This window comes from Simochromis diagramma, unplaced genomic scaffold (genome assembly GCF_900408965.1).
Source record: "Simochromis diagramma unplaced genomic scaffold, fSimDia1.1 OVJJ01000602.1, whole genome shotgun sequence".
NCBI lineage: Eukaryota > Metazoa > Chordata > Actinopteri > Cichliformes > Cichlidae > Simochromis > Simochromis diagramma.
The window spans coordinates 14,154,521-14,180,064 of record NW_024387040.1 but is presented as its reverse complement, the minus strand read 5'-3'; the positions used below and the strand labels follow the sequence as shown (position 1 = coordinate 14,180,064).

At 42.8% G+C, this 25,544-nt stretch overlaps 1 protein-coding gene across 5 annotated transcripts in view; it reads left to right on the top strand.

The window, feature by feature from the left end:
• Positions 1-25,544, top strand: part of drosha (drosha ribonuclease III) — a 134,690-nt gene that overhangs the window by 61,172 nt on the left and 47,974 nt on the right. For all 5 annotated transcript variants that reach the window (XM_040044229.1, XM_040044228.1, XM_040044227.1 and 2 more), the window contains 3 exons: positions 2,605-2,704; positions 8,080-8,182; positions 17,938-18,008. In XM_040044229.1, the coding sequence (XP_039900163.1) occupies positions 2,605-2,704; positions 8,080-8,182; positions 17,938-18,008 (274 nt within the window). The remainder of the gene's footprint in view (positions 1-2,604; positions 2,705-8,079; positions 8,183-17,937; positions 18,009-25,544) is intronic.

The window sequence follows — 25,544 nt, the reverse complement described above, 5'->3', positions numbered from 1 at the left end:
CTGTGTTACAAAGAAGGTGGTTAGCCTCTGTTTCTCTTGGTATCTCCGGGCATGTTTTGCCACTTTCTCTCCTTCTCACCCCCCTCCTCTTCTTCTGCCTTCCTCTTTGATTGTTAGCGTCTGACGAGACATGCTTGGCCTACGCTCTGGCCCTCTGAATTATTTATCAGCCTCTTGTCCAGTTAAATGGCTACAGCAGATCCGGCCAACTGCCTCGTGCACCTCCAGCATGCACTGCCCTTGGAGGCTATCTGCGTCTCTGCTGTTCAGCCAACAGAATATTTTGCACATTTGAATAGCTCCAAACGCTGGGTGGGAGTTAGTGTTGAGTAGAGGGGAGCAGCGAGATTATTATTTTACAAGGGTCAGCAGCTGATGTAAAGAAAATAAGGCCACGTGCAATATTTGTAAGTAAATATTTCATCAGAAGGACTTTTTTAAGTCCAGGTGTTTAAATGAGTAAAAATTATTAAAGATAAATGCTTGTGAAGTCATGTTTGTAGTTGTGTTAAGAAACACCGAGGCACGGCTGGGCGCATTGATTTGGTTTCTTTATTTTTGGGCCAGAAAGTACAGCAGCACACGTAAAGAAAAGCACACGAGGAACAGACTGCAGATGAGCTTCACAGTTGGTGTCTGGAAAGTGCCACAGTTGGTGGAGGCTATTAATAAGCAGAGATATAAATACAGCGTGTTTTCCTACCTGAAAATTGCTGTGGAGTCCACTCAGTCGGGTTGTGTGACTGACACTTTGGCTAGCAAACCAAGAGTCTCTGGTCTCATTATTTTCCATTACACTAAGTGGGTTTTTATTAATTCCAAGTGTTTTGTTTCCACACTAAGATCACAATACCCTGACAAATGGACCTCTCGTGAATTTGGAAAAACAGAACGCCACCTGCTTTCCTCTCTTTGCATTGATTAGAAATGACTGAATTAAATTGCCTGTTTTAATTCAAATGAAATCAAATGACACGGCGCAGTTAGGGAGACGCCGGACCGTAATGAAAATGGAACCTGCTAGCGCGGAACCCAGCTGTGGAACCACTCAAGCGTCCGCCGCCATTTTCTGGGTTCCAGCGCAGACCTGGAAAGGCTGGATATGTCGGGAAAATTAATTAGTCGGTCTTGAAGAGTTTTGAAAATGCAGGATGAGGCAGCGTGAAATGGCATTAAACTTTTTGGACAGACCAGGGCTGTCAAACTCTTTAGTTCATGGGCCAAGAACAGCCCAATTTGATCTCAAGTCCTATATAACAAGCTAAAAAAAAATCCACTACTTTAGTCTGAAAAAGTACATCCAGAAAATGTCACATTTATCAAATCCTTCATTTACAAAATAATGGATGAACTTCCTGAGATATTTTATGGGGGGGGGGAAAAGGCAATTCAGTCAGCCTGCTGTCATCAGTCAAAGAAATGTGTTGGCACAGCTCCTTCACTTAACCGCTTCACTTCGGGGTGGTGTGTCAAGCCATGCATATTTCTTTGTCAGTAACAAATATGCAAAACTCGTGATGATTCAGACGTTTGGCTCAGAAAAGAATCGGCAAGAAAGAAAGGGAAGAAAATCCAAAAACGTGACATTTAAAGGGAATTAGACATACCAGACTATACCAGTTTGGCCAGTTGAAAATATAGGTTGTTGTATTTTGTCATTATGTCATCGTTTATTCCGCTTTTCCTCACCAAACCTTCTTTCTAATGAAATAACTAACAAACACTAGCCACTACCAGCTGTAAATGTCATGTCATTCGCCAACAGGCAGTTATTTCTGTGTCCACCCTTATATGTACCGATTCTCGTCCATGTTCATAAATGAAAATTTTCCACTTTGAGACAGGAGGGGTTGATGGTGGAGTCATTTCACTGCTCACACCAGTTTGAGTCATACGCAGATTTTCACACATCATTTGTATCATTTTTAAATATTCATTCAACATATGGCGCTCGGTTGAGCTCGGGCATTAACAATGACTTGGTGAGGTTTAGGCGTTAGAAACCTCTGAGTTAGGTTCAGGAAAAGATCACAGTTTAGTCTTTTAAAGCTTTTGTAAATAAAAGAAATAAAAAATAATTCCTACCTAAGCATATCACAAATATTACAAACTTGTGCTCTCGCTGACACAGAAAAAAATTGGCAATTGTTGTCAGTGGGGAAAAATAGATTGCTCTTTTGTGACTATTTCACATTTTGCTATGAGACTGGACTGAATAATAGAGCCAGCGAACACCCGTACTTGGCCCATGTAACAGTGAATCCTTAAAAGACACCACGTTAACACGGTTTTCTGGTATTTTTAGCAACTCGCAACTCAAGCTAGAGTCCAAAACGATGCCCAGTTTTCACATTTGCAAAGCCGTCTTTGGTGGGCTGCTTTTGGCGTGTAGATTGTATGTTTGTCATCCTTATTTTGGACAGTTATTGGCTTATTTTTCTTCATCGCAGATTCTCGTGTCTGTTGGGCTGAGCAATAACTTTTATTCGATTATACTTGGTCATATTTTTCTATCCTTTAACATGTTCGGATGAGAAATTCTGATTTGAAAAACCATAAAAAGGCTAACTTGAACTATTTTGTGTTTGATTTCTCTTTCCACAGTGTTCACCTGTACTACCTTTTTCCCAGTTTAGAGGAGGGTGGCCTGGCCACCTACAGAACGGCCATCGTACAGAACCAGCATTTGGCCATGCTAGCCAAGGTAAACCTCCCCCACCTCCACCAACTCATTACCTTCCTCTGCAGGTCAAAGTGGTGTAAGGTGTCAGATCTGGCAGGAGAACATGTTGGAGACAGTCTTATTGTTTTCTGTCTTGCTGTTATGACTTTGCTCCTTTCTAAGCAGGCACTGGGGAAAAGAGTAATTTTGTCTCGATGCCATTACTACCCCATTTTTGCCCCCTCAGGTTTGTAATTGGAGTTAAAAGGTTGTTGTTTTGGAGGACTAGACGAGTGCGGCTGGGGTCCCTATGGGCCCCTAGAGGTCTCCCTGAAACACTCTCCAGTTCCTGTTATCGCTAGGCCCCCTTGCTTCCCTCCTTCTCTCTCTTGCTGGCAGCGTCGTAGAGCCAAGCTGTACTCACTGGCACGTTTGTAAAGAACACAACAATAATCGTCCCGTGATGTGGAGAAAGCAATTAAAAACTTCAATCTTTCATGTTGCTCCCTGCTGAATACAAAGATGCAGCCGCCCGAATCTGCATTAGTGCTGTGTAGCAGTTTGGCTTGTTTCAATTTGCCGCTCGCGGTAAAGTGAGTGTGATACAGTGTTCAACGTTGCCAAGTTGTTTACCAGGCTCCTCTAAAGCCGTCTGCTCAAGAACACTCGCAATTATCTTTCAAAAAATATCTTGAGCGAGCAACGCACAATCCGCCACTTCACTTGGAAGGCTTAAAAGTCAGAGCGGGTTCCCTCTGAGTTGGAGTATTTATGAATTGTGATTTAATTTGTGTGTGCAATCACCGGGGGTGGGATACCACCAACAGTTATCAGCCGTAATTAAATAGCACCCTGACTGTTTTTTGTTGTCTGTAGTGCGTTGCCAGAAGAGTCAAGTTGGGCTACTTTCGACTTGGTTCATAGAAATAGTTTGCAGAAAGTTTGCCTGACCCACAGTCTCACACATCACAGCACTGAATTGCAACCTATGCAGATTATTATCTGCGATGTGCTTTGTTGTTAGACCGAAAAACTCTGTTTGATGTTTATTAGTACACATTTGAAATTTTACAACTTTACGGGCCTGCATCAGTGATGTTGGCATGGATCGCTTTCATCAACCAAACCCTTAACTGCGATTTTTAACAGTAACTGCATTTAGTTAGAAATTACTGCATGCAGTCACCTGTTAGTGAAGTTCTGAGTTTTTGCTTATTTTTTACTACCAACCAAAAGAAAACAGATGTGAACATTTAATTAACCCTCTGGGCTCTATCCTGGCCATTTGTGGCCACTTCGTTTTTGTTCTGTTAATGCAAATGGAATGAAACTTCACAAAGGTGTGTATTTTTGTCAGATTTTTTCATTTTCAACATCAGCTCCTTAATAATATCAATAATATTCACTATACACCAAATTGTTCCTCTTGACTCTATCGTGGCCATTTTTGGCCAATTGAAACCCATTATAACCACCTTTGTTGATTCCTTGTTACTGACAGTACTATATCATGCCATTTAGGTAAAATTGCTTTCATTCTAAAGTCAACACATGAAAATTGTAGTTTTTAGTGTTTTTTACCAAATTACATCATTTACCCATTTTTGGGCAAGCAAGCGATTTCATGTAATATTCCTAGTTTCTAGTAGCGGCTTTCGATGGCTTACCACACTCCAATGGACCAAAATAATGAAACAATTTTGACATAGGTTTGATCTTAAGGATCTAATAGTTTATGTTTGTGCATGACATTGCAGCACAAACATGTATTTGCAAGATAGACTGGAATAAATAATGACGCATCAAACATTATATAGGCTGCAGTGCATTTCTGTGGATGCAGGCTGTTGAGCTTTGAGGTTCCCAGTCAAACTTCGCTTTGAAGCACATGTTAAAAGCACTTTTACTCTTGTATTTTTCATAAAAAGATACCATACCAAAAATATAAACTCTAGAAACAAAAACAAAAAAAAACCCCAATCACAGGACATTTTGCAGAGTTCAAACCTGCAGCTGCAGCTCAAACAACAACAAACACTGTTTGTAAACGTGTCCTGGAGTTTATGCAGGTGCAGACAGAGCTACTGCTGTAAGTAAGCCCAACAGCTTCCAGATCATTTATTCTGGCTATTTGGCAAGAAGGTCATCACTGCTTCAAGCACTGTCTGTATGATCTGGTCAGAGAGCCAAGCAGTCCTCCGCCCTTGAAGAAAAGACATCTGCCCAAGATGAAGAAACTTCCTCTCCAGAAGATGAGGGGACAATCTCCAAAGAGGCTGACTGCATCACCACTGATGATGAGTACTAGCCAGTGCCTGAATCCTCTTCTTTGGGGGAGGATTGGGGTTGGGGGGCATGGAGGTGGAGGCCGAGCAGCTGATGGAAAAGAACATAGGAGCATTTTCTGAGACCGAGGAGCCGGTGACTGAGTGGATCCCTCATGAAAGGAAAACCATGTGGGTCCCACCACTGAAGAGAGACTGCTCTACAATCCAGTACCCACTGGTATCAAACCAGGGCTCACCCTGTATGCAGTTTCCTGCATTAGCAGCCTGAGATCTACTTTTGACTTTTTTATAACAAGGGAGATCTTTTAGCTGCTGTGCACCCTTACAAACCTGCACGGGAGGCGAAGGTGTGAGGATTGGAGGATTGTAGATGAAGTGGAGATGAAGCCTACACCAGAATAAAGCAATACATAGCATGTTGGATGACAACACTGGAAGTTCTCAGGAAGTAAAAAAAGGCATGGGGTTCAGACTCCAACTGACGGAGGAGCTCCGAGGACAACGTCTTTCCTTCGGGCACCTTGGCAGAGGTGATGATGATGCCTTTGTCCCGCCAGAAACAACTTCACTGAAGTGGGGGAGTCATCTACAACCTACAAATGAAGAGTGATGCTGGGAGAGCTGGGACACATGCTGGTGACCTCAACAACTGCAAGACACCCTTCTCCTTAATTCTCAGCCACTTCTGCCATTGATCTCAAGATACAGTACTCTGAACCCACACCCCACCAACAAAATGAGAAGCAGGTGCAAAAGGAGCACCCCCAGGATTGGAACAGCAGCCCCTCGCACCAGGTGTAGAAAGTGTGCCTACATAAACCACTCTACTGTGGTTAGCACATCTTGCTGCTAATGAGGATGCTCAAAGAAGCACACACTGGAATATAAATTTTGATCATTTTATTGGTCATTTCAGTGGTTATTTGGTCATTAAATTGCCTTTCTGGGCACTAACACACCATTTGTGATTTTTGTTTTTGGCCATCAGGTCAATGCTTGGTTATCAAGCTGCAAACAGACTGTCCCGGGTTTGTCACATACACGGAGATATCTGCTAATTAGTACCAGGTGAAATACCGATAAATCGCCAACTAAAATTGGAGCACAGAATTCCTGGAAGATAATTAACAGCACTTCAACCATCGCTCTCTGTTTGATAACCGCTTTAAAGGCCATTAACACCAAACAGTGATCCAGTGGCTCAGACCAGTGACTTAAATTAACTAAGGTTAAGCCTTACCTGTGGTAGCATCTGCATGTCAAGGAAAGTGACCACCGCTGTAATCTTAAACTTTTGTAACTCATCCACATGGATGAGTTATAAAAGAAAATTCATCCTGCATGCACTTGGTTAAAAAAGTCATTTGAGACCAAAACTATAAGGTATACTAGAATGTAAGCATGCTTTGTAATGCTATAAAGTTAGACCTTTTAACATGGCGTCTATGGGGATTGATCGCTTTTGAAGCCTCAAGAGGACATTAGAGGAACTGTATTGTTTTGCACTTCCACATTTGATGAAAATATACATTTTTAAATTGTTTTGATTATTTGTTAATTATACAACACTAAAAAACTTGACGTTTTACTGATACTTCTTGGTTATTGTGGGTAAAAACTGGACATTAATTGGCTTGAGAAGCTCATATCTTGAACACGTCGGGGGTCTGTGGAGTTTGTGGAGCTGCAAATGGCTCCAAAGTAAGGTTTTTGGCAGTTCCACATTGGCTTAAGTGTAGCCATGCTCATGTCTTTTGATAAGTGTAGCTTTAAGATGATCTTGATGTTCTAAGATGATTAAGCCAAAGAACCACTTATGCCAATGTGAGGCCTCAGTCTGTCCATCCATGACTCCCAGGAAACGCTACTGTGATAGCTGAAGTTTGGTAGTAAAAACTCCATTCACACTGTAACCGTCCAGCAGACTCGGTACGTGCGAGTACATTTTCATTAGTTTAAGCAGTACAGCCAACCAGAGACCAGAAAACCTATCACTTTGTTTTTGCACTTTATACATTGAGCTTATTTAGACTTCTGCAGTGAATCTACGCCCTGACTCAGAAACGCCTCTTAACATTACCCCTCACCCTTCCACGCCATTCGAATTGTTGCGGGCTACATTAACTCAACGTGTATTTACATTTCTCGGCAGGTGCACGTCAGGTTCCACCGTAGGGTTTTAAAGGAGTGTTTGGTTACACCGTACAACATCGATGTCTCACTGAAGCATAATTCGGGCATTACAGTGACCTGTGAACTGGATGGATCAGGAGCCAGATGAGCAACTATTTAATTTATGTTCTGTTATCTTTTATTTATTTATTTTTTTAACTGCTCTTATAAATACATACAAGTTTGGTCTCATAACTAAGAAATCTGACCTCAAACTTGTTACATGAAACTACTTGTTGCTGTTTTCTTGTTGCTTATTGGGGTAAAAAGCACAACTTCAGCTCACTTTTGGAGCCTCCAAAGGCCGTTGGAGAAACTGCAGCTTTTGGCTTTTCCTCATTAGCGACTTGACTGTATTTACCTTGCGTGCACTAATATCCTATTAAAAATTAGGACATGGACATATGTTTCAGGGGCAGTTTTATAAATCCCAGTGACTTGTTTAAAGTCAGTACGATGATTCTGAGCATCAATTCTTTATATGAATGGAAGCTGCTGCTCAAAGGCCATTTCTCTGTGGTACAATTTTGCTGTACTGATGTATGCTTTTGTAAAGAAAGTAGCGCCTAGTAAAAGAACTACTTTTCAGAGTGAATGAAGGTCACCACAGTGCGATTTCACGTTTTATCTTGGGATTATCTAGCGTGCGTGTGAGCGTGCGTCTGCCTGTATGCACACGTGTGAACATTCTCCTCCTGTGCCGGCTTAGTGCTTCATGCCACAGCTGGACAGCACATGAGCACATCTGTCAGTGCCATGAAGTAGAACCTTTTCCAGCAAGGGCATGCAATCTTTTTTATTTCCCCTGAGTTTTTGGACTCTTACATAAAAGCCTGTGAATGTGCGGGATGCAAAAAAAAAGAAACAAAGAAACGAAACAGGTCATCATTTTTTACGTGGTTATTAGTGAGGTGCTGTTGACAGCGAGCTAACGTGAATGCATTTGTTCATTTGCAGAAACTGGAGCTGGATCGCTTCATGCTCTACGCTCACGGACCGGATCTGTGCAGGGAGTCGGACTTGCGGCACGCCATGGCCAACTGCTTTGAGGCTCTGATGGGTGAGATTCCCCTGAGATCAAGAGAGAAGCGGGAATGATGGTCGGGCAGGAGAACAAAACAGAGGAATGCATTTCGAGTCAACTAAATATGTAAATCTATTCCTAAAAGGGTAGATTTCCATATACTGAAAACAAATACTTTCTCTCCGCCTGTGTAAACACAACACACGCATTAGTAGGGGGATTTAATAGTCGAGTTTTAGTGGACTTTGCATCAGCGCATACTGAAAACGCTTTAATGCATAAATGTGTTTAATTCAAATGCTTTGAATGAAACTGAACCTTTTCATAATAATGTATTTCCTCTTTTGTTTTTTTTGTGCGTGTTAAACGGTATAAATAGCTGCAGTGGATCTCCCATTAGGCTCTGGAAACATTACGCAGCTTTTATTGATCTCTGGAGATGCGGTTTGACCTCTGGCTGGACATGCTATCCCCAGAGAGCTGCTCTCCTTCGCCCGCACCAAACACATACACAAGCTCGCTGTTCGTCTCTCCAGCTGCTCCGTTTATAGGGTTTGTGCAGTGATTAGGACCCTGTGCTGGAAACCACACACATATAATAAAAAATCTCTTGGTGGGGACCCGTCTCCCTCTCTCTCTCTTCATCCTACCCCATGGGCAGCGCTAAGCTAAGCCTCACTCCTGGAGAGCTGCAGAGTCGGCAGCTTTCCCCATCTTATCACCATCTTGATTGAACCAGTTCAGCCATCTCTGCGCTCCCCTGATGATAGATACAGAAAGTGGGTGACTTTAAAGAGATCTTCTTCGCTTCCCTCCCTCTCACGGAAAACAGGAGAGCGACGGGGGGAAAATGCTGACTAGCGCCGCGGCCTCGTCGCTGGGCCCGCGGCTCCGTGCTTATAACAGCTTCATTATCGGCAGAGACAAAGTCATAATCTATTCTGTCCCGTGGCTGTCGCCGCCTCATCGCCGCGCACATCCGAGCAAGGCAGCAGGGCCGCGACACTGGATGCCTCCCGTCTCTCTCAGCCTCTCCCCCCACCTTCTGTCCTCCAGTTTCATCTTTAGAAAAGTGATGAATAAACAGGGTTCGTGCTGTAAAGGAACCGGTGAGAAAACTTGCTGTCAGAGAGCACCCTGTGGTGATGGGTTTTTGGGTTGCTAACTCAAAAATATCGCCCACCCCTCTCTCGTCTTCCCGCTCACCGCAGACACACTCGCTGAGGGGCGCAACATGCACACGTACGCAAAAAAACCACAAAAAACGAGGCTTTCAAAGTCGCTTGCATCGAGAATGCCGTCTGATGTTGCTCCTCTTCTTTCACCGAGGCTTTTGTCATCTTCATTTCAGGTTTTTTTTTTTTTTTTACTCAAACGCCTCCTTTAAGACCTTGTTGTCGAGCCGTCGATCTGTCTCCACCCTCCCCCGTCTCTGACTTAGTCTTTATATCCTTTTGCGTTTCTCCATCTTTCTCTGCCCCCCTCCCTCTACGATCTAGAGTTTGGGTGTTATTAGGTGAAAGATGTGCCACGAAGATGATGAGTCATGCTGTCACTCTGTCATCTCCCCCTCTCCTCCTCTTCCTCCTCCTCTTCCATCCTCACCCTGCAGCCCCACAGCACTCTCCCTCCCTCACTGAACAGAGCACTTCTTTCTCCTTACAAGACAAACTCGGATCGCTCGCACGTGCCGTAGGATGGTACGAGGGGCACGCGAGCACTGTCATTTCATCCTTGCGCACGCCGCTCCCTCTGACAGAGACGTCAAACCACCACTTTCTCAAAAGCAGCAGGCGCCACATCAACAGACGTGCACTTGCAGATGTGTCGCTGCCTCGTTGTCTGAAGTTGCCATAATGTGTTTTTTTTTTGATTTTTCTTTTTTCCCCTCCCTTTTTAACATTTTTTTTTTTCTTTCCCCGTCGGCGCGCTCATGCGTCGAATTCAAATGGGCCTCTTTCCACGCACGCTCCTTTTGAAAGCTCTGATGGAATATGACATGCTCATAATATTTCCGGGGCCCTGGCAGATAGCTTTAACGGCTTACTATGCATGTTTTCTGACCTTTGTTTTATTTGTTTCTCTGCCACAGTGACCATTGAACCTGGGCTGTGTTGGAAATGGCAGATAATCTCCTGCTTTGCATGGGCAAAGCTTTCTCTCCGCGGAGCTGAGAATGTGTCTATCTCCTAACCCTGAGGCAGGGCCATTCTCTTGCTCGAGACAGAGAGAGAAAGGGAAGGGAGAGAGCTGGAGAGAGGACGAATGGAGGGAGAGCAGTGGAGGAATGGAAAGCAAAGGCATCTGCAATGCAAATAGCTGCCCTGCAACCCTGAATAATTCAAAGTGTTGAATGGAAATCTTGCTTTTCTGATCCCTCGTCATTAACTTCTGCCGGAGTGGGCCATTCTCATTTGGGCTCTTTTGGCCTGCGCACCTCCCATTCTGTACAACGCCCCCCCACCACCGCCCCCAACCACTCGCTCTCACCCTCTCCTTCAGTACTTTTGCTCTTGCCCACTTTACCTCTTCGTCTTTAGAAACCACTTTCTCCCACTGCTTATTCATAGAAACTCTGCACGCCTGTTGCCCTCCCGTTTCCCTCTCAGGTCCTCTTCGCTGATAAGCCTCGCCGCTTCCTTCCTACCAAACTGTTTGAAAAGAATTGCGAGAAGAAGAAAAGAGGCCCCACTCTGTTTTATGGCCCTAATTTCCTTGTACAGTTGATCTGTGGATTATACGCTGCCAGCAGCCATGGGGGATACAGATGGTGAACCTTTGTGAGGCCCCCTCTCTAAGCTCTTCCTATTAAAAGAACGCAGAGAAAGGATTATCTCTCACTTGCTGAATATCAGATTCATACACAATGCGCCCGGTGTATTCATTGAGTGAGAACTGCTCCTTTTGTTAATTGCCGCGATGGTAGCAGCGGTGGAGTTGGTTTCATGCGCGCGCCCTCTTTTGTCTCTCCATCTCACCCCTCGCTCGAGCCTCATTTTTGAAACTGATGTTATAATGCACTTCGACTGCCTTTGTCACCGCCGCGCTGAAAAATTCTATTTTTATGTTTTGCTTTTGTTTATTTTTTTGCCTTTAATGTGTTGCTTTCCCTGTCCGTCTGCTGCTTCATCCCCCATTGAGCTGAGAGGGAGCTTAATATATTATTTGATGGATTAGAGCCTGAGCGTTTTTGAATAATTCATTCTAGGTTATTAATGTGTCTGTCAGCCACTGGTGTTTCATATGCCCCTGACTCTGGGTTTTTATTGGTCACTGAAAGCCCACAGACATTGCAATCCCATTCCTAAACATAACGGTGTACAGTCAGCACGGCTGTCTGAATTAGACTTGTGACAATGTGGAGATTCATTAGACGCTGGCCTTCTCTGGCCATGACTGATATCCTCTGCACAGCACTGGATTCAAACTTGGTACATGAAGTAAAGGGCAAGAAAAAAAACATTTTTGGTCCTTTTTAATAAAAAAAAAAAGGACAATCATTATAAAATATGACTTTTTTTAATTTAGAGTATCATAGTCGGTATATCAGGTATCAGGACAGAGATGGTTATAAAAAAAAACCTTAGTGAACCTCCAGCAGACTTGGCCTAAGTTCATCGTGGCCCTGCATGTCGTGGGACCGTCCTGTTTGCCATTCCTCTGCATGGAGTTTGAGGATGGTGCCTCCGGTCTGGCAAAATGGGTGTTGATCCCCCCATTTTCAGACGCAAGACTGGAAGGTGTGCTTCAATTTCAGAGGGATTATACTCTATGCCAGGATGCTGGTGAGGGGAATGCCTCAAATTCAGGAGGCTCAGAGTCGTCTTCATCCTGGTTGTTGAAGACTGGAGTGTTTTTTATTCTCTCAGATATACTTTGGGGTGCGTAGGAGTTTGGCCTTTCAGTCTTTAGTAGTTTCTCAGTGCTGTGGGGGCTTGTTCCTGATGGGAATAGGATTTTGGCCTTTGCCGCCAATTCTGTTTTTATTTACTTTGTTTATTTGGCGGTTTTTAGTGTATATTTAATATTGATTTAGTGACAACACTTAGTTTATATTTTGTATGTCCTATACAGGACTTTGGCCAGCTGATGTTGTTTAAAATGTGCTACAGGAGACTTTGAGTTGACTTGACTTGACTTTTATGGACAGTATTTCTTGGCAGAGCCAAGGGGTGAAAGGTTTCCTGTTTGGTGGTCTTGGGGATCATGCCTGTGCTTTTTACTGATGATGTAGTCGTTATTGCTGCATTGAGAGGCGACCTCCAGCTCGCACTGAGGCAATTTACAGCTGAGTGCAAAGCTACTGGGATGAGAATTCACACTGGGTGAGGTCATGGTTCTCACCCAGAAAAGATTTGATTGCCTTCTCTGGGCTGGGGAGGAGTTACTGGTCCAAGTGGAGGAGTTCAAGTATCCCGTATCAAGGTTCATGAGTGGGGAAAGAGTGGAGTGGGAGAATGCCAGGGGGATTGGTGCTGCAGACGCCGTAGCGGTCTGTAGTGTTAAAAAGGGAGCTGAGCGTGAAGGTGAAACTGTTGATTTACTGGTCGATCTACTTTCCTAGCCTCACCTATGGCCATAAGCTGTGGCTAGTAACCGAAAGAATGAGATCACAGATTCAAGCAGCGGAAATGAGCTTCCTCCCAAAGGTGTCTGTAGCTTTTCCTCAGATGGGATAAAGAGGTTGGTCATTCATGAGGGCCTCTGAGTAGAGGTACCACTCCTCTGGAAAAGAGTGAGTTTAAATGGCGCATGACTTGGATGCTTCCTGGACTCCTCGAAGGTGGGGTGTTTCAGGCACCAGGAAAACACTCTGGGGCATATCCAGGACTGGAGAGGTAATGCATGTTGGCTGGCTTGTAAACGCCTTGTCCTACTGGTAGAGCTTGCAGTTGGAGTCTCATAGAAGAATAGATTTGAATGTATTTGTCTGTTTTATATACGATTCAGCTTTTATTACATCGTTTTATTACATCTTTTGTTCACTTTTATTTTGAAAGCACATTTCTTAATTAAACCAGGCTAACAAATCAAGACAAAGGCTATAAAGAGCAATAAATAAGTTATGTAGTCATTTATCAACATAGCAAACAGGTGATCCAGGTTGGGGAAAAAAACGTTTTAGTGAACTGAACTTTGAGGTCTTAAATAGTGAGTCATTTCTCAGGTTGGTTATCTGAACTTGAAGGCTTAAACTCGATACATTTAACAAGGGATTTGGAGGAAAACAGCACTTTCATATTCTATTCAGATTCATGTAAAATGCTGCTGAACTTCGGTCTTACGTCTGTGTTATTATTATTGTGAAGCTAAGTGAATCATAATGTCCTTTGGGCACGCTTGCTGTGATTTTCATGGCTATTGTGAGATGTTTAATAGTTGTAGACCTCCTGCATTTCGCACTGGATTCCCAGGCAGAACTGACAACTGAGTGTTGAATGCACTGGAGCCCGGAGACTGCAGAGTGATTTGGCCAGGGCATGATGTTACTGCAAGATGAGCTGTAGAGAGATGCTAGCATTTAATTACCAGTCGAGCTGTTCGGGTGTTTTTGTGGGCCGTGTGTCTTCAGGGCGTCAGCTTCAAGTTTGCAGGCTGACGGGGTGGCCTGAGAAGCACACATCTCCGTTTAATGATTGCGGCAAGTTGCGTGTTTGATTGGATTGCTTTGGGGCACACTTTTTGCACGGACAGCCTCCTTGTCAAGTGTGTTCTCGCTAGACTTAACTGCATATCTTGGTTTCTTCATCCACTGGGCCCTTTGATTGACACCAAAGGTGTTGCTTTGAGATTTTTAATACCTTTTTAAATCCCTTGAGGCTCTCCTGGTTTCTAACCGCTTACCCCTACATTCTCCTTCCACTTGGAAAAAGTTTTGAAAATCTAATAAGAAGCAAAAAACTTTGAATTTCAACAACTTTAAAGCCTCCATTTGGGGAACTTTCCAAATCTGCAGTGTCATCAGAACATGAAGAAAGCTGCCTCCCGGCCACACCCACTCTCCCCGTAGCATCGGTGCTCGCACACATGAATGCGTTATGAGTGGTAGTTGAAAGACATTGAGAAGTTGGACTTGAGAGGGAGTTCTTGCACTCTCACAGCTGGTTTCCAGAGGTAACATCTGCTTTGTAGCAGCATCTAGAACTGAGGTCCGCATTATGGTAAAACCACAAATCTCAGCGCTGCTGCTTAGTGGAAAACATCCTGTAGGCGAACCACTCCTGTCTCTAGAGCCTCTCGCGGTCGGCCTCAGTGAGACGCTCGCCTTCGTCGTGCCAAGATTACAGAGGGCTTTCCCAGTGATACACATCTGCAAGGGCTTTAATGTCTTGCTGTGCTGACTTTAAAGAGGCTATAGATTTACAGATACTGATTTATAGGCATATTCTGTTTCACATCTAGGAGGGTCCAAAGCATGGCGAGAAACGAGTTTTTGTCTAATAGCCACTGTGGCTGCTGTCTTCCAGAATTCACAAGCTCCTTTCATTAGTTTAGCACTCAACTAGATTTTTGTATTAGTAAAGGGTGTCTAAATGATTGAGTGTTTTACTTGCCAAAGTGGCTGCTGGGTGAGACAAAGTTGGCAGGCTTAATCAAATTTTACGAACATTTGGGCAATGGCTGGTAGTAATTTCCCATTCTGTTTAGAAGTAAAGAGCATGAAAAGCACATAGAGTGGGAGTCCATTTGTGATTGTTTGTGTGCTAGGTGGTTTGTTTGTATTTCTTTATGGTTTGGTTATGTAGGCAGCATCTTCACTGTTTGTGTGTGTATGTGTGTAAATGGCCTGTTAGCCATCTGAAAGCAGTTTCCCCTCCCCAGATGATGAATCCCTCATATGTTTTTGATGTCGTCCATGAAAGCAGTTTGCGCATTTAGTCTTGCGACCGCACCGCGCCCCATTTCCACTGGCTCATTTATGCACATAATAAAAACCGCTGCACGATTGTATACCCAATTTGCCAGGTGGTTATTGCTTTCTAAATTGAATGAGCCACCCTAAGTGTGATGGTTTGAAGTTGTATGCAGCTTAAAGGCACCATGATAGTTCCACTGATTTTAGTAGAAACAGTAGAGGAGCAAAACAACAAAGGGGAGTTGACTTGTGAAAAGAAGCTGACTGCTGCAGCAGAATGAGCCGAAGAAGTGGCGTATCATTCCCATAGAGGGAGAAATTTGGAATACTTGTCTTGTTCTTTGCTTGCTGTGGCAGCAGATCTCCTCATTTTGGGACCAATCTTCAACCAAATTTCTTCCTTTGTCCTGTTCCTTTTGTGTGTTGGCGTATGCACATGTTGTGCAGAATTTTATTTTTTTTTTTATCCCCCCCCTCGCAATTCAGGTTTGATTCAGCGGACATCTGCACCAACACTCATGTCCAAGATTGTGGGCGAGTAACAAAAAAGATATTATACTTTTGTCCACGTTGTCCGTGGGGGGGTTCGAAGATGAAGTACATATGTCTGTATGTGTTTGTCGGGTCTATTCACAGCCCAAGAAGTACACAGCACTGCTTTAAAAAGAGTGCTCACTCCAAAATCAAATGAACATATTTCTCTTGTGGCATGAAGTGCTGTTTATTCATCAGAATTGTTTTGGTGTGAGTTGCCCAGTTTTGAAGATATCGTCTGTCTGCCTTATATTACATATAATGGAACTAAATGACACCCACCTTGGGGTGCTTAGAAGACCAAAAATGCATTTGAAAAACTCAGCAGGAATGTCCACTTTCAGGAATAATGACTCAGTCACTCTGAGAAAAGAAAAAAAAACCCACAAAAACTTCATTGAGCAATTTTATGTTGCTTTCTGAAGTTTGCTGACGTAAGAGGCAAATAGACAACACTTTCCTGCTCTTACTGAGCACTCAAAGCACTTCTGCATTTCTACGTGAACGATGGATGGATCATGTATGAACAGATGGAAAGGAATTCGGGATTCATTGTCTTGCCCAAGGACACTTTGTTGGGGAACAATCTGCCAAACTTACTATTAGTAGATGACAGCTGCCAACCAGTGTAAACTTTTAGCCATTAATTTGGATCATTCATTTTTCTTTTGTGTCACAACTGTGGGCCTTCAGTCACAAACCGATGCATACTTTTTGCACTGTGATTACTTGAAATTGCTCAAACAAGGTTTGTGAGCGTTGACGAAGTCACTTATTTCTGAAGTGAGACATTCTTGCTAGGTTTTTCAAAGCTCTTCGAATAACAAAAGACAAGTGCTATGCTGCTCCACTATATTGAAGAGAAGGCAAGTCATTTGAAAGCCAAAATGTCTAAAAAGTGGCAACTCACGAAACAATCTAAACACAGACCAGAAGGAAAAAAATTCTTTTTATTTTGGGGTGACCTGTCTCTTTTAAAGCTGCATTCTTCACAATGGCCAGCAGGGGGTGAGACCTCTGGTTGCTGCAAGTTCATGGAAAAAAGTGGACTCAGTAACTGCCTGACAATCACCAGTTGTTGGGAAAAATGTGCATCCTCTAATCGGTTGGTGGGTGGTTGCAGAGGTTGCTGGCTGTTGCTAAAATAGTCGCCTGTAGTTTGCAAAGTTTGCACCTTTCCAACTGGTTGCTGAACGGTAGTGCAATACAATCTCGAAATAGTGACATTTCACTTTCAGAATAAGGGCGGTCCCTTACTGGTGCGACCAGCGTGTTTCAAAAGGTATGTTTTCTTTTGGAGGCGGACAATCTCTGTTTCTGGTTTGTGCCACATTTTTCATTTTCACTCCAGCTTGATCAGCAGTTGCCGAATGTTGCAGACAAATCAGCGTCTTCCATGGAAACTGCAAGCAACTGCACCAGTTGAAATCTGGAGGTTTCTGGTGCAAGACCAAATATCTCTTTAAAGCAGTTTTACCGACAAACTTCCAGCAATCACTCGCCAACCATTTGGGGAATGTACATTTTCCCTACCCACCAGTAGTTGGGGTTGGCTGTAGCTCAGGCGGTAGAGCACTGATCGGAAGGTTGGTGGTTCGATTCCTGGTCTGCATGCCAAATATCCTAGGGCAAGATACTACTAGGAGATACTTGGCTCTCCTATGCATCCATCGGAGTATGAGTGTGTGTGTGAATGTTAGTTGGAAAGCACTTAGAAAATGTGTTTGTGTGAATGGGTGAATGCACAAGTTGTGTAAAGCGCTTTGAGTGCTAAGAAAAGATCAGGGTTTAGTGTAAGCCGTGTCCTCGTGTTTGACAGTTTGGTAGATTTCTTGCTTTTCATGTCCTGTTTCACAAAAGCAAAGAATTCTCAACTCGGATTCACAAACAAATTAGTCACCTTGGCTAAGACCATTTTATAAATGCTGTCCGTGTTCATGCCTAAGCATATGAGGCAGGCTCAGCATGACAGAAATTCAAGGTTTCTTTGACCTTAGCTGGTTACATCTCGGAGTGGTGATGCAACCATCTCTGCCTCCCTCCTCCTCGTCCTTCTCATCGTGCTCTCTGACAAGGGGGAGGTGGATGTGCACTGGAACCCTGAGGTCATTTCACCATGAAAAAGCAATAAAAATGCACTCCTACTTTTAAAAAAGCAATTATAACTCATTGCGGAGTTCAATTAATTTTAAGTTTTCCATTAGCAAAGAACTCTGATATTGCCTCAGATTTGGTAGAAGTTTTTTACACCGCACTGGTGGAAGGACGTGCTTTTTCACACTAATGTTAAATAACATTTCACATGTTGTACAAAGTAAGGTTCACAAATTGCAGCACAGCTACATTGTTTGCACACACCTCTAAATAAAGTAAGTTTCTTATTTCCTGTTTTTCATTTCAGGGGCCGTGTATTTGGAAGGAGGCTTGGACGAGGCCCGGCAGCTCTTTGGGAGGCTGCTTTTCAACTCTGAGGTAACTGACTCTGATTTGGTGTCTGCCCTTTGCCACACTGTGGTTTTCTGCACAGGAAGCGTATTTGCAAGGGTATGCGCATCTCTCTTTGAGTCACAGAGCTGAGCGGCAGACAAGATTTTCTTATTTCGATCTGTGTAAGACGTCTCTTTTATTCTCTCAAACCCACACACAGCATGTTTTGGCAACATACCACACATTGCATATTATTGAGGCCTTGCCAGCACCAGAACCTGAGATCTCACAAAATCTCGCTTTATCCTGCTGTACTTTTGACTAGCTGCTTTTTGTGTATACGCTGATATGCACAAAGATGAAACAATATAACTGAGAAAAAATGAGATGTGGATTAATCCATAGCAGGAAAAACAGCTCGTGTAGTTTGAAAAATTAACTTGAGGATGTTGAATATTGCAGATCTCCACTCCTGAGCAGGACACCTGCTATTGTTTGTAAGTGTGTACGTGTGGATGAGCTCAGCAGGCTTGCATAATTAATAAATGAATCAGTATTTTGCATTTATCTTGGCTAGAGATGTTCTGAATCAATCAAATAACTTGCAGCTAGTCTAGTAAGTAGCAGCAGGCTTGCTTCTAATTGGCTATTGAGGTTGTTTGCTGAGAATCAGTCGGTGATTCCCACACACTGTATGACACAAAGAACTCTATCAAACAAGTCCTGTAGTCTTTGAGAAACCAGATCAGAGACTTCAGGGCTGAATCTTTTAAAACCTCACACCACAAAAGTTACCAGAGAAGATGATCATCAAGTGAATACATATCATAATTGTCTTAAGGGTTCGAGATCAATTATTCAGTGTTCTGTGCCAAACTCTACCTTTTTACTAAGTTTTTTTTTTCACTTTAATTGATTGAACAGCTGGCCTTGATTCTTTTTTTCTTCCCCCCTTCAGTTGGCCGAATTTTACAGTGAGTTTCTTGCACTGTAAGGCTGCCTATTGAGTATTTGTGTCTGCCTGCAAAGCTGAAAATGTCCTTGGTTCTGTTTTGCTGTCATCCTGCGGCCATGAAAATCAACAGGAGTTATCAAGCTTTTCATCTGTCTTCATGCAGAGGTTTTTATTTGTTAGAACAAGACATTCCCCTTTAAAAACATATTTTTGAGTCTGTGGATGTGGATAAAAAAACCACTATAACGCAAGTATTCTTACATCCTTTTTATGAATAGCAGTCGAATGTTTGTTGGAACAGACTGAGGATAGGGTACATTAGATATAAAGGCTGATTTAAAAACACAAACATGTGTACAAAAGCCCCAATCGCATAGGCCTAGAGACCAGACACCAACCCCCTGGCAACCATCTGTCGATTAGGAAAAATGTGTAATCCCCAGCCAGATGGGAAATGTTGGAAGTTTCTAATCAGTCAGTAAAGAAATATAAACTTTACTGAAAACCTCCTGTGAATACCTTGGCCCCAACACGTTGCTGCCGTCACATGTAGCTTGCATGGAAGATGGAAACGTTGGCAAACACTTGCCAACTGCTTGCCGAGTGATAGTGTAAAGTGCATGTTCTGAAAGATGGTAGTTATGATGTTAAGTTGCTACTTTTATTTTGAAGGTGAGCATCGTCCATTTCTGGTTTGCATTGTACTTTTTCAAGTTTCATTGCTTCTTGGCAGTAATTGACGTAGGGTTGCAAACAATTTGGTTTCTCCCATGCCAACTACAAGTAAGCGGGACAATCTGCTAGCGACCCAAGCATTCACACAAGGGTTTCTGACTGAGGCCAAATGCAGATGTATAAATAGGGCTACAGAGAAACACTGCTGGTCCATATATAGTGATGGCCATGGACACTATGTTTGGTATTTGTTGTATCACACAGGGAGAGGAACATTGACTGTGCTTGTGAAAGAATTATCAGTGTGATCATCCTTCTATTTGTGCAACAAAGGCAAACAAAGTGGACAGTGATTATAACGTGAGGTGCAGAATAGTTATAGCTTAAATTGTGCTCTATCTATATTCTCTATTTGATCTTGCTAATAAAGATAAGAACTACAAAGAACTGTATCAGAGGATCTAAGATTAATGGAGGAATAAGGACATTCAAGCTCAGAGAGGCTGAAAGGACTACACAGAAGCTAAACCATTCAACACTTCACTAATGAGCAAGATCTTAAAATCCATTCTAAACTCTAACAGGAGGCTATAACGGTGGCCAAATTGAGATGTGTGTTCTATATTCTTTGTTCTTTTTAAAAGTTTCCCTTCAGATGTTTGATTCTCCTGGAGATGAGCAAAAAGTGAGTTAGTATAAGAATAATAAAGTTATAAGTCACTTTCTTCTAGTATAAAATGCACAAAGTTAATTTTCATATGCTGTGTGCATAACCTTGAAAGTTCAGTGGGAATATAAAAAATCTATCATTTTCAGATAAACACTATGACCCTTAAATGATGTTCAGGTACAATGTAAATTACACATTATCTTTCCGTGTGGTCTTACCAGCTGCTTGGACCTCATACATCTTTGTACTCATCTTTCTTTTTGATCGTTACACATCTGGGAAGTTTTGTGACTGGGTTTTAGTATGGTTGTTGACAAGATCAGCAAGCTAGGATTATTTTGCTTTAGACTGGGTAATAAGCAAGGTTGGAGACATAAATGAAGCATTAAGATGAAGGAGGGTTCTCAAGCAGTAATGAGTGGTATATGGTAATGTCAGTAGAACAGAACAGAAGAACTACTGACATGCAGCTAGCTTACCTAGCATGGGCTCTGTGGATAGTTTGTTGGTTCTTCTCGGACAGAGGAATGGGCTCTTCCACATTGGTGCCTGTACAGCACTGAACAGCTTTACACTGTCAGGTCTTTCTGCTGGTTATACATCATAATAAGCTCCATTACTGTCTGGAGAGCTGTACACAGTCAGTACAGGGAAGAAAGCACCATATTGTGGCTGTTTTTAGCAAGTGAACTTTACAACTTCTAAAAAGTTGTTACCAAGTTGAATTCTTATGTCATTGCACTGACAACACTAAACTCTCTCCAGTGTTATCATTTAGAGTATCCCGAGTATGCAAGGCTCTCCTAAATGTTGTTATCAGAGTCTGAATCCACCACCTTCAGGTCCAAACATGTGGTTTTCTGCCAGAAAAAGATGTGGCCTGTTTTATCTGGATTAGGGAGAGGTTATTACCTAAGTGGAGGTGTTCCAGTATTTCAGGATCTTTGGTGCATCAGTAATGTAGGTGTTGTAGCAGACCATTGTGTGAAGAGTGTATAGGAATTTCTTTTACTTATGTATTAATCACATTCAGGACTCGCAAAATCGCTAGTCCGACATCCCGGAGCTAGCGATATCTCCTGTCGGGCGACCAAAATCTATCTCGGCCATGCTAGCGATATATCTAATCTGGCCTGGTACCACGTCAGTATCCACCAGGAGATTTGGGAAACCCTCCTTAGATACATGTAAATGGACATCTTCCTGCCAACTTTATACAGCTGCTTTAGACTCATCTGCAAGACATTAATTGCAATGGACTAGCTATTTATATATCCATTTGAAAAATGTAAAATCTACTTGTATCGACCAGTGTCTGCAGCTATCCACACGTAGGTCAACAAGTGAGTATAATTCTGGTGTTTGAAAGAGCAAAAATTAGCTTTAGAAATACAACTTCTCGCCAATAGAAGATAGAGTAGAGTACACACAACCCTACAATTTGTGCTATACTGACAGGTAAAAGTACCAGGTGTCTGTTGATAAACATATTCCCCATGGGTTTTAGTGTTGGATGTGATCATGGTTTGTGAAATGCTTTACATAATATTGGCGCTAGTAATATATTTGCAATTAAATGCGATCAATAAGTTCATCTCTACAGTAAGATGAAACCCATTTTTCTGCCATGCCAGTTGAAATGGTTACAACCTCTAATCTGCCAACTCACGGTTAGAGAAGAAAATAAAAACAAGATGCTTTTGGGTTCAAATACAACCGTTGCCACCACTTCTTTTAATGCTCTGTTTTCTTGGTTTCTATGGTGACATGTTCTCTCTTTATTTGGACAAAATACACGGTGCAGGCACAAAACATACTTCTTGTGGAAATACTATACTTAAAGGTTTATGGCGCAAAAAAAGCGTAACAATGTGTATCCATGAAAAACAACAACATAAACATATTGATTAGTTTGCATGCAACTAAAATTCCCAGTAAAAGTTGAGGGAAGTTCGACTTTAGTTTGAAAGTTTTCAGACATGCAGACTGAGGATTGAAATAGTATGGCTTGACAACCCCCACTCCCATCCCCACCCCCTGCTGAATGAATCCTCCTGATGGCAGCTCTGTTATACAAAGCTGAGAGGAGACAGATGGACACAGACCAGAAAGCCAAACACCAGCCGGGTGGTATGATGGGTATGCGGGCGGGGAATTGGAGGGGCAGACCGGCGAGATGGACAGGCAGGAGAGTCTGCAGAACCACTCGAATCCTTCTGTATTTCTAGCTTAACACGTCAAAATGGGTCTTCACACATTATATTACTAAACTAAGGGATGCAGTGCAAAACGGAAGGACTCTACATTTTTTTTTTCTATCGTACCCTTTTTGCTGGTGTTGTATTCCATTCACACATGGGTGATCAGTCACATGCACTCCTTGTGTAACAAAAGGATGCTGCCTGGTGACTCTCTCTCGCTCCCTTTTATTTTCTCTCTTTCCTTTCCATTCTTTCCCCCCACTCACACCCCAGGATGTCATTACCCCCACAGATGTTTCCCCGCGCTCTTATGACAAGTCAAAACAAAAGCTCCACAACTCCGGAGGTAAAATTCAGAGCCGACTACCTAAAACAAAGCATGCATGTAATTTCCACCTCAAGACCTAGTCAGACAAACAGTATCCTCAGTTTTTTTTTTTTCTTCTCCCTCTCTGTTATTCCCTAATTGGTATGGCATTCATGGCTGGAGCGCAACAGTTATTTCCGTCTCCTTGTTTTTCTCTCAACACGTCACCTTTGCTGGCTCTGGTTCCCAAACAACGGGGCTCTTGCCGAGGATGGAATCTAGCTTCATTGCACACAGAAGCCCGGAGGAAACAATAGATGCTAATTTGCTAATGACATTACTGTGGAGGTTATTAAAGCATCAGCAGAGAGGCAGGAAGCATCTTCTTCAGGGGGAGCTGCTCGATTGCTCCCAACCTGGACTCAACAGCAGTGCAATATTGCTGGGAAAAGATGTTGATGCCATGTCCTGAGGGAAGTACCTCTTTTGAGGAGCAATCACCATAATGATCTCACTAGTTGCCCATCGGCTAATCTGTTGGATTTTATTAATACCACCACACAAGCATGCACACATACACTCAAAGGCCAAATTTAAGAAAAGGTTGCTGTGACAACAAAGTGAGCCACTGTGGCACGGAGATAATAACTTTTGGTGATATGGCTTAGCCACCACCTTTCTTTTCTCATTTCTGGGTGCAGTGCCAAAAAGGGTTTTAGAGCAGCTTGATTTCAACACACTCAGGCAGAGAATGAAAACCATTTGAATTTTTCAACTCTTTCCCACACTTTGATATCAATAGAGGAAAAATAACACAGAATCAGGTTTATTTACTGGTCCCCCCCCCCCCAAATGTAGCCTATTCTGACATTATCCCTAAACCTCTGAGATGGGCTCAGAATGCCCATCATCACTACCAACAGCCATGTTCAAAGTGTTCATTTAAACTCCTTTTAGACTGGATCTGGACTACTGCATTAACTGTTTAGCAATTACATTCAGAACATCAGTCATCAGTTTTGATTGTATCAGAAAACTGTGTCAACCTGATGGAAAGGCCAGGGGTCGGCAACCTGCGGCTCTTTAGTCCGTATAGTGGGCTCCGCGTGGTTTGGGAAAATAAATTAGAAGTATTTAGCTGAAGTGTATTTTATTTATGTTAGTTCTTTTTAAACTTGTAGTTCTAAATTGGAAGATTATTGTGATATTGAAATATAAAAATATAATTATATTTTATCATTTTTTCATCGCTCAAAATAAGCGTCACACTCGCGGAAGCCGGTGTACCCGCCGAAACGCCGTGCATTTACCGAGACTTTCAACCCCAGGTAGGCCAATTATGGACCTTCGGATCCACATTATGTCAGCAGCTGTTCTCCACCGTGAACTATGTTAAAAACAAACACCGCTCACGCCTCACAGATGACAGCTTACAGTCCTGCGTAAAGTTGAAAGTGACTTCGTACAGCCCCGAGTTGCAGACGCTGTGCGCAGAGGTTCAGGAGCAGAAGTCCCATTGTAAACATACCACGGCAGACCCGACGATGTTTCCATGAACATGCTTTTCACACACGGTTGCTGTACGCACACAGCCGGCTGTAGCTTTTCAGCTCACAGCCTGACACACACCAACAAAACAGCATAGATAGCACAGACGTTAAGGCGGCGATGTTGCGGGTGCCGCTCAGGTGCATCCGCCTCCCCTGCAGCGGCGCTGCAGACCACGCCCCGCCACACACATTATCCAGGTAAAATACATACTTAGGCAGAATATTGCAAATATCTACTTTTTTTTTTTATTTTTTAGCAGCATAGTGCTTTTTTCCAATTATTTTTTTAAAAGTCAGGTCAAGGCTCCAAAAGCCCAAAGGCGATATAAGGGTGGCGGCTCACAACAGTATTTGTTTGCTACATGGATCATTTTACTTCAGCTGGGTGTCGTTCCTTTTGTTATATTTAAGAGTTCAAAATGTGTTAATTACATAAATGAAATGTAATTTTCCCTGTAGCACTTCATGGATTTCATAAGCAACACACTTCAGTTGTTCACACAAAGCATAAAGGTAAAAAACAATATATACAGTGTTATCTTCATTTTAGATGTCAGAAAGTATTTGCGGCTCCCAGGGTTTTCATTTGCGTGGAAACCGGGTCCAAATGGCTCTTTGGGTGTGAAAGGTTGCTGACCCCTGGTATAGTGACTCAAGTGACCACTGGTTGCATCCAAGTAATGCAGAATCTTTGAACCTTGAGCAGATGAGCAACAGCAGTAAAGGACCTGGTGGTAGTGTAATGGTATGGTGTTTATTGTCTTGGCACACCTTAGATCCCTTAGTACAGCGGTCCCCAACCTTTTTTTTTTTTGTGCCACGAACCGGTTTATGTCCAACAATATTTTCACGGACCGGCCTGTAAGGTGTCGCGGATAAATACAACAAAATAAAATGAGTAGCGGTACCAAAAAAAAAAAAGATTTATTCATAACACACGGGAACAAACCCAGGGAAACAGAGTTAACAATAAAAAGGATTTTAAAAAATAGTGATTAAAAACCCTGAAAACCATAAATTTCACACCCAATCATCGACTCTCGTGGCCCGGTACCAAACAACTCACGACTCCGTGGCCCGGGGATTGGGGACCACTGCCTTAGTACCATCTGAATGTAATTTAAACAACCACAGCCTTCCTTGGTATTGCTGCTGAGTATAACCATCCCTTTATAACCCGAGTGTACCCATCTTCTGTTGGATGACTCACCACGTCACAAAGC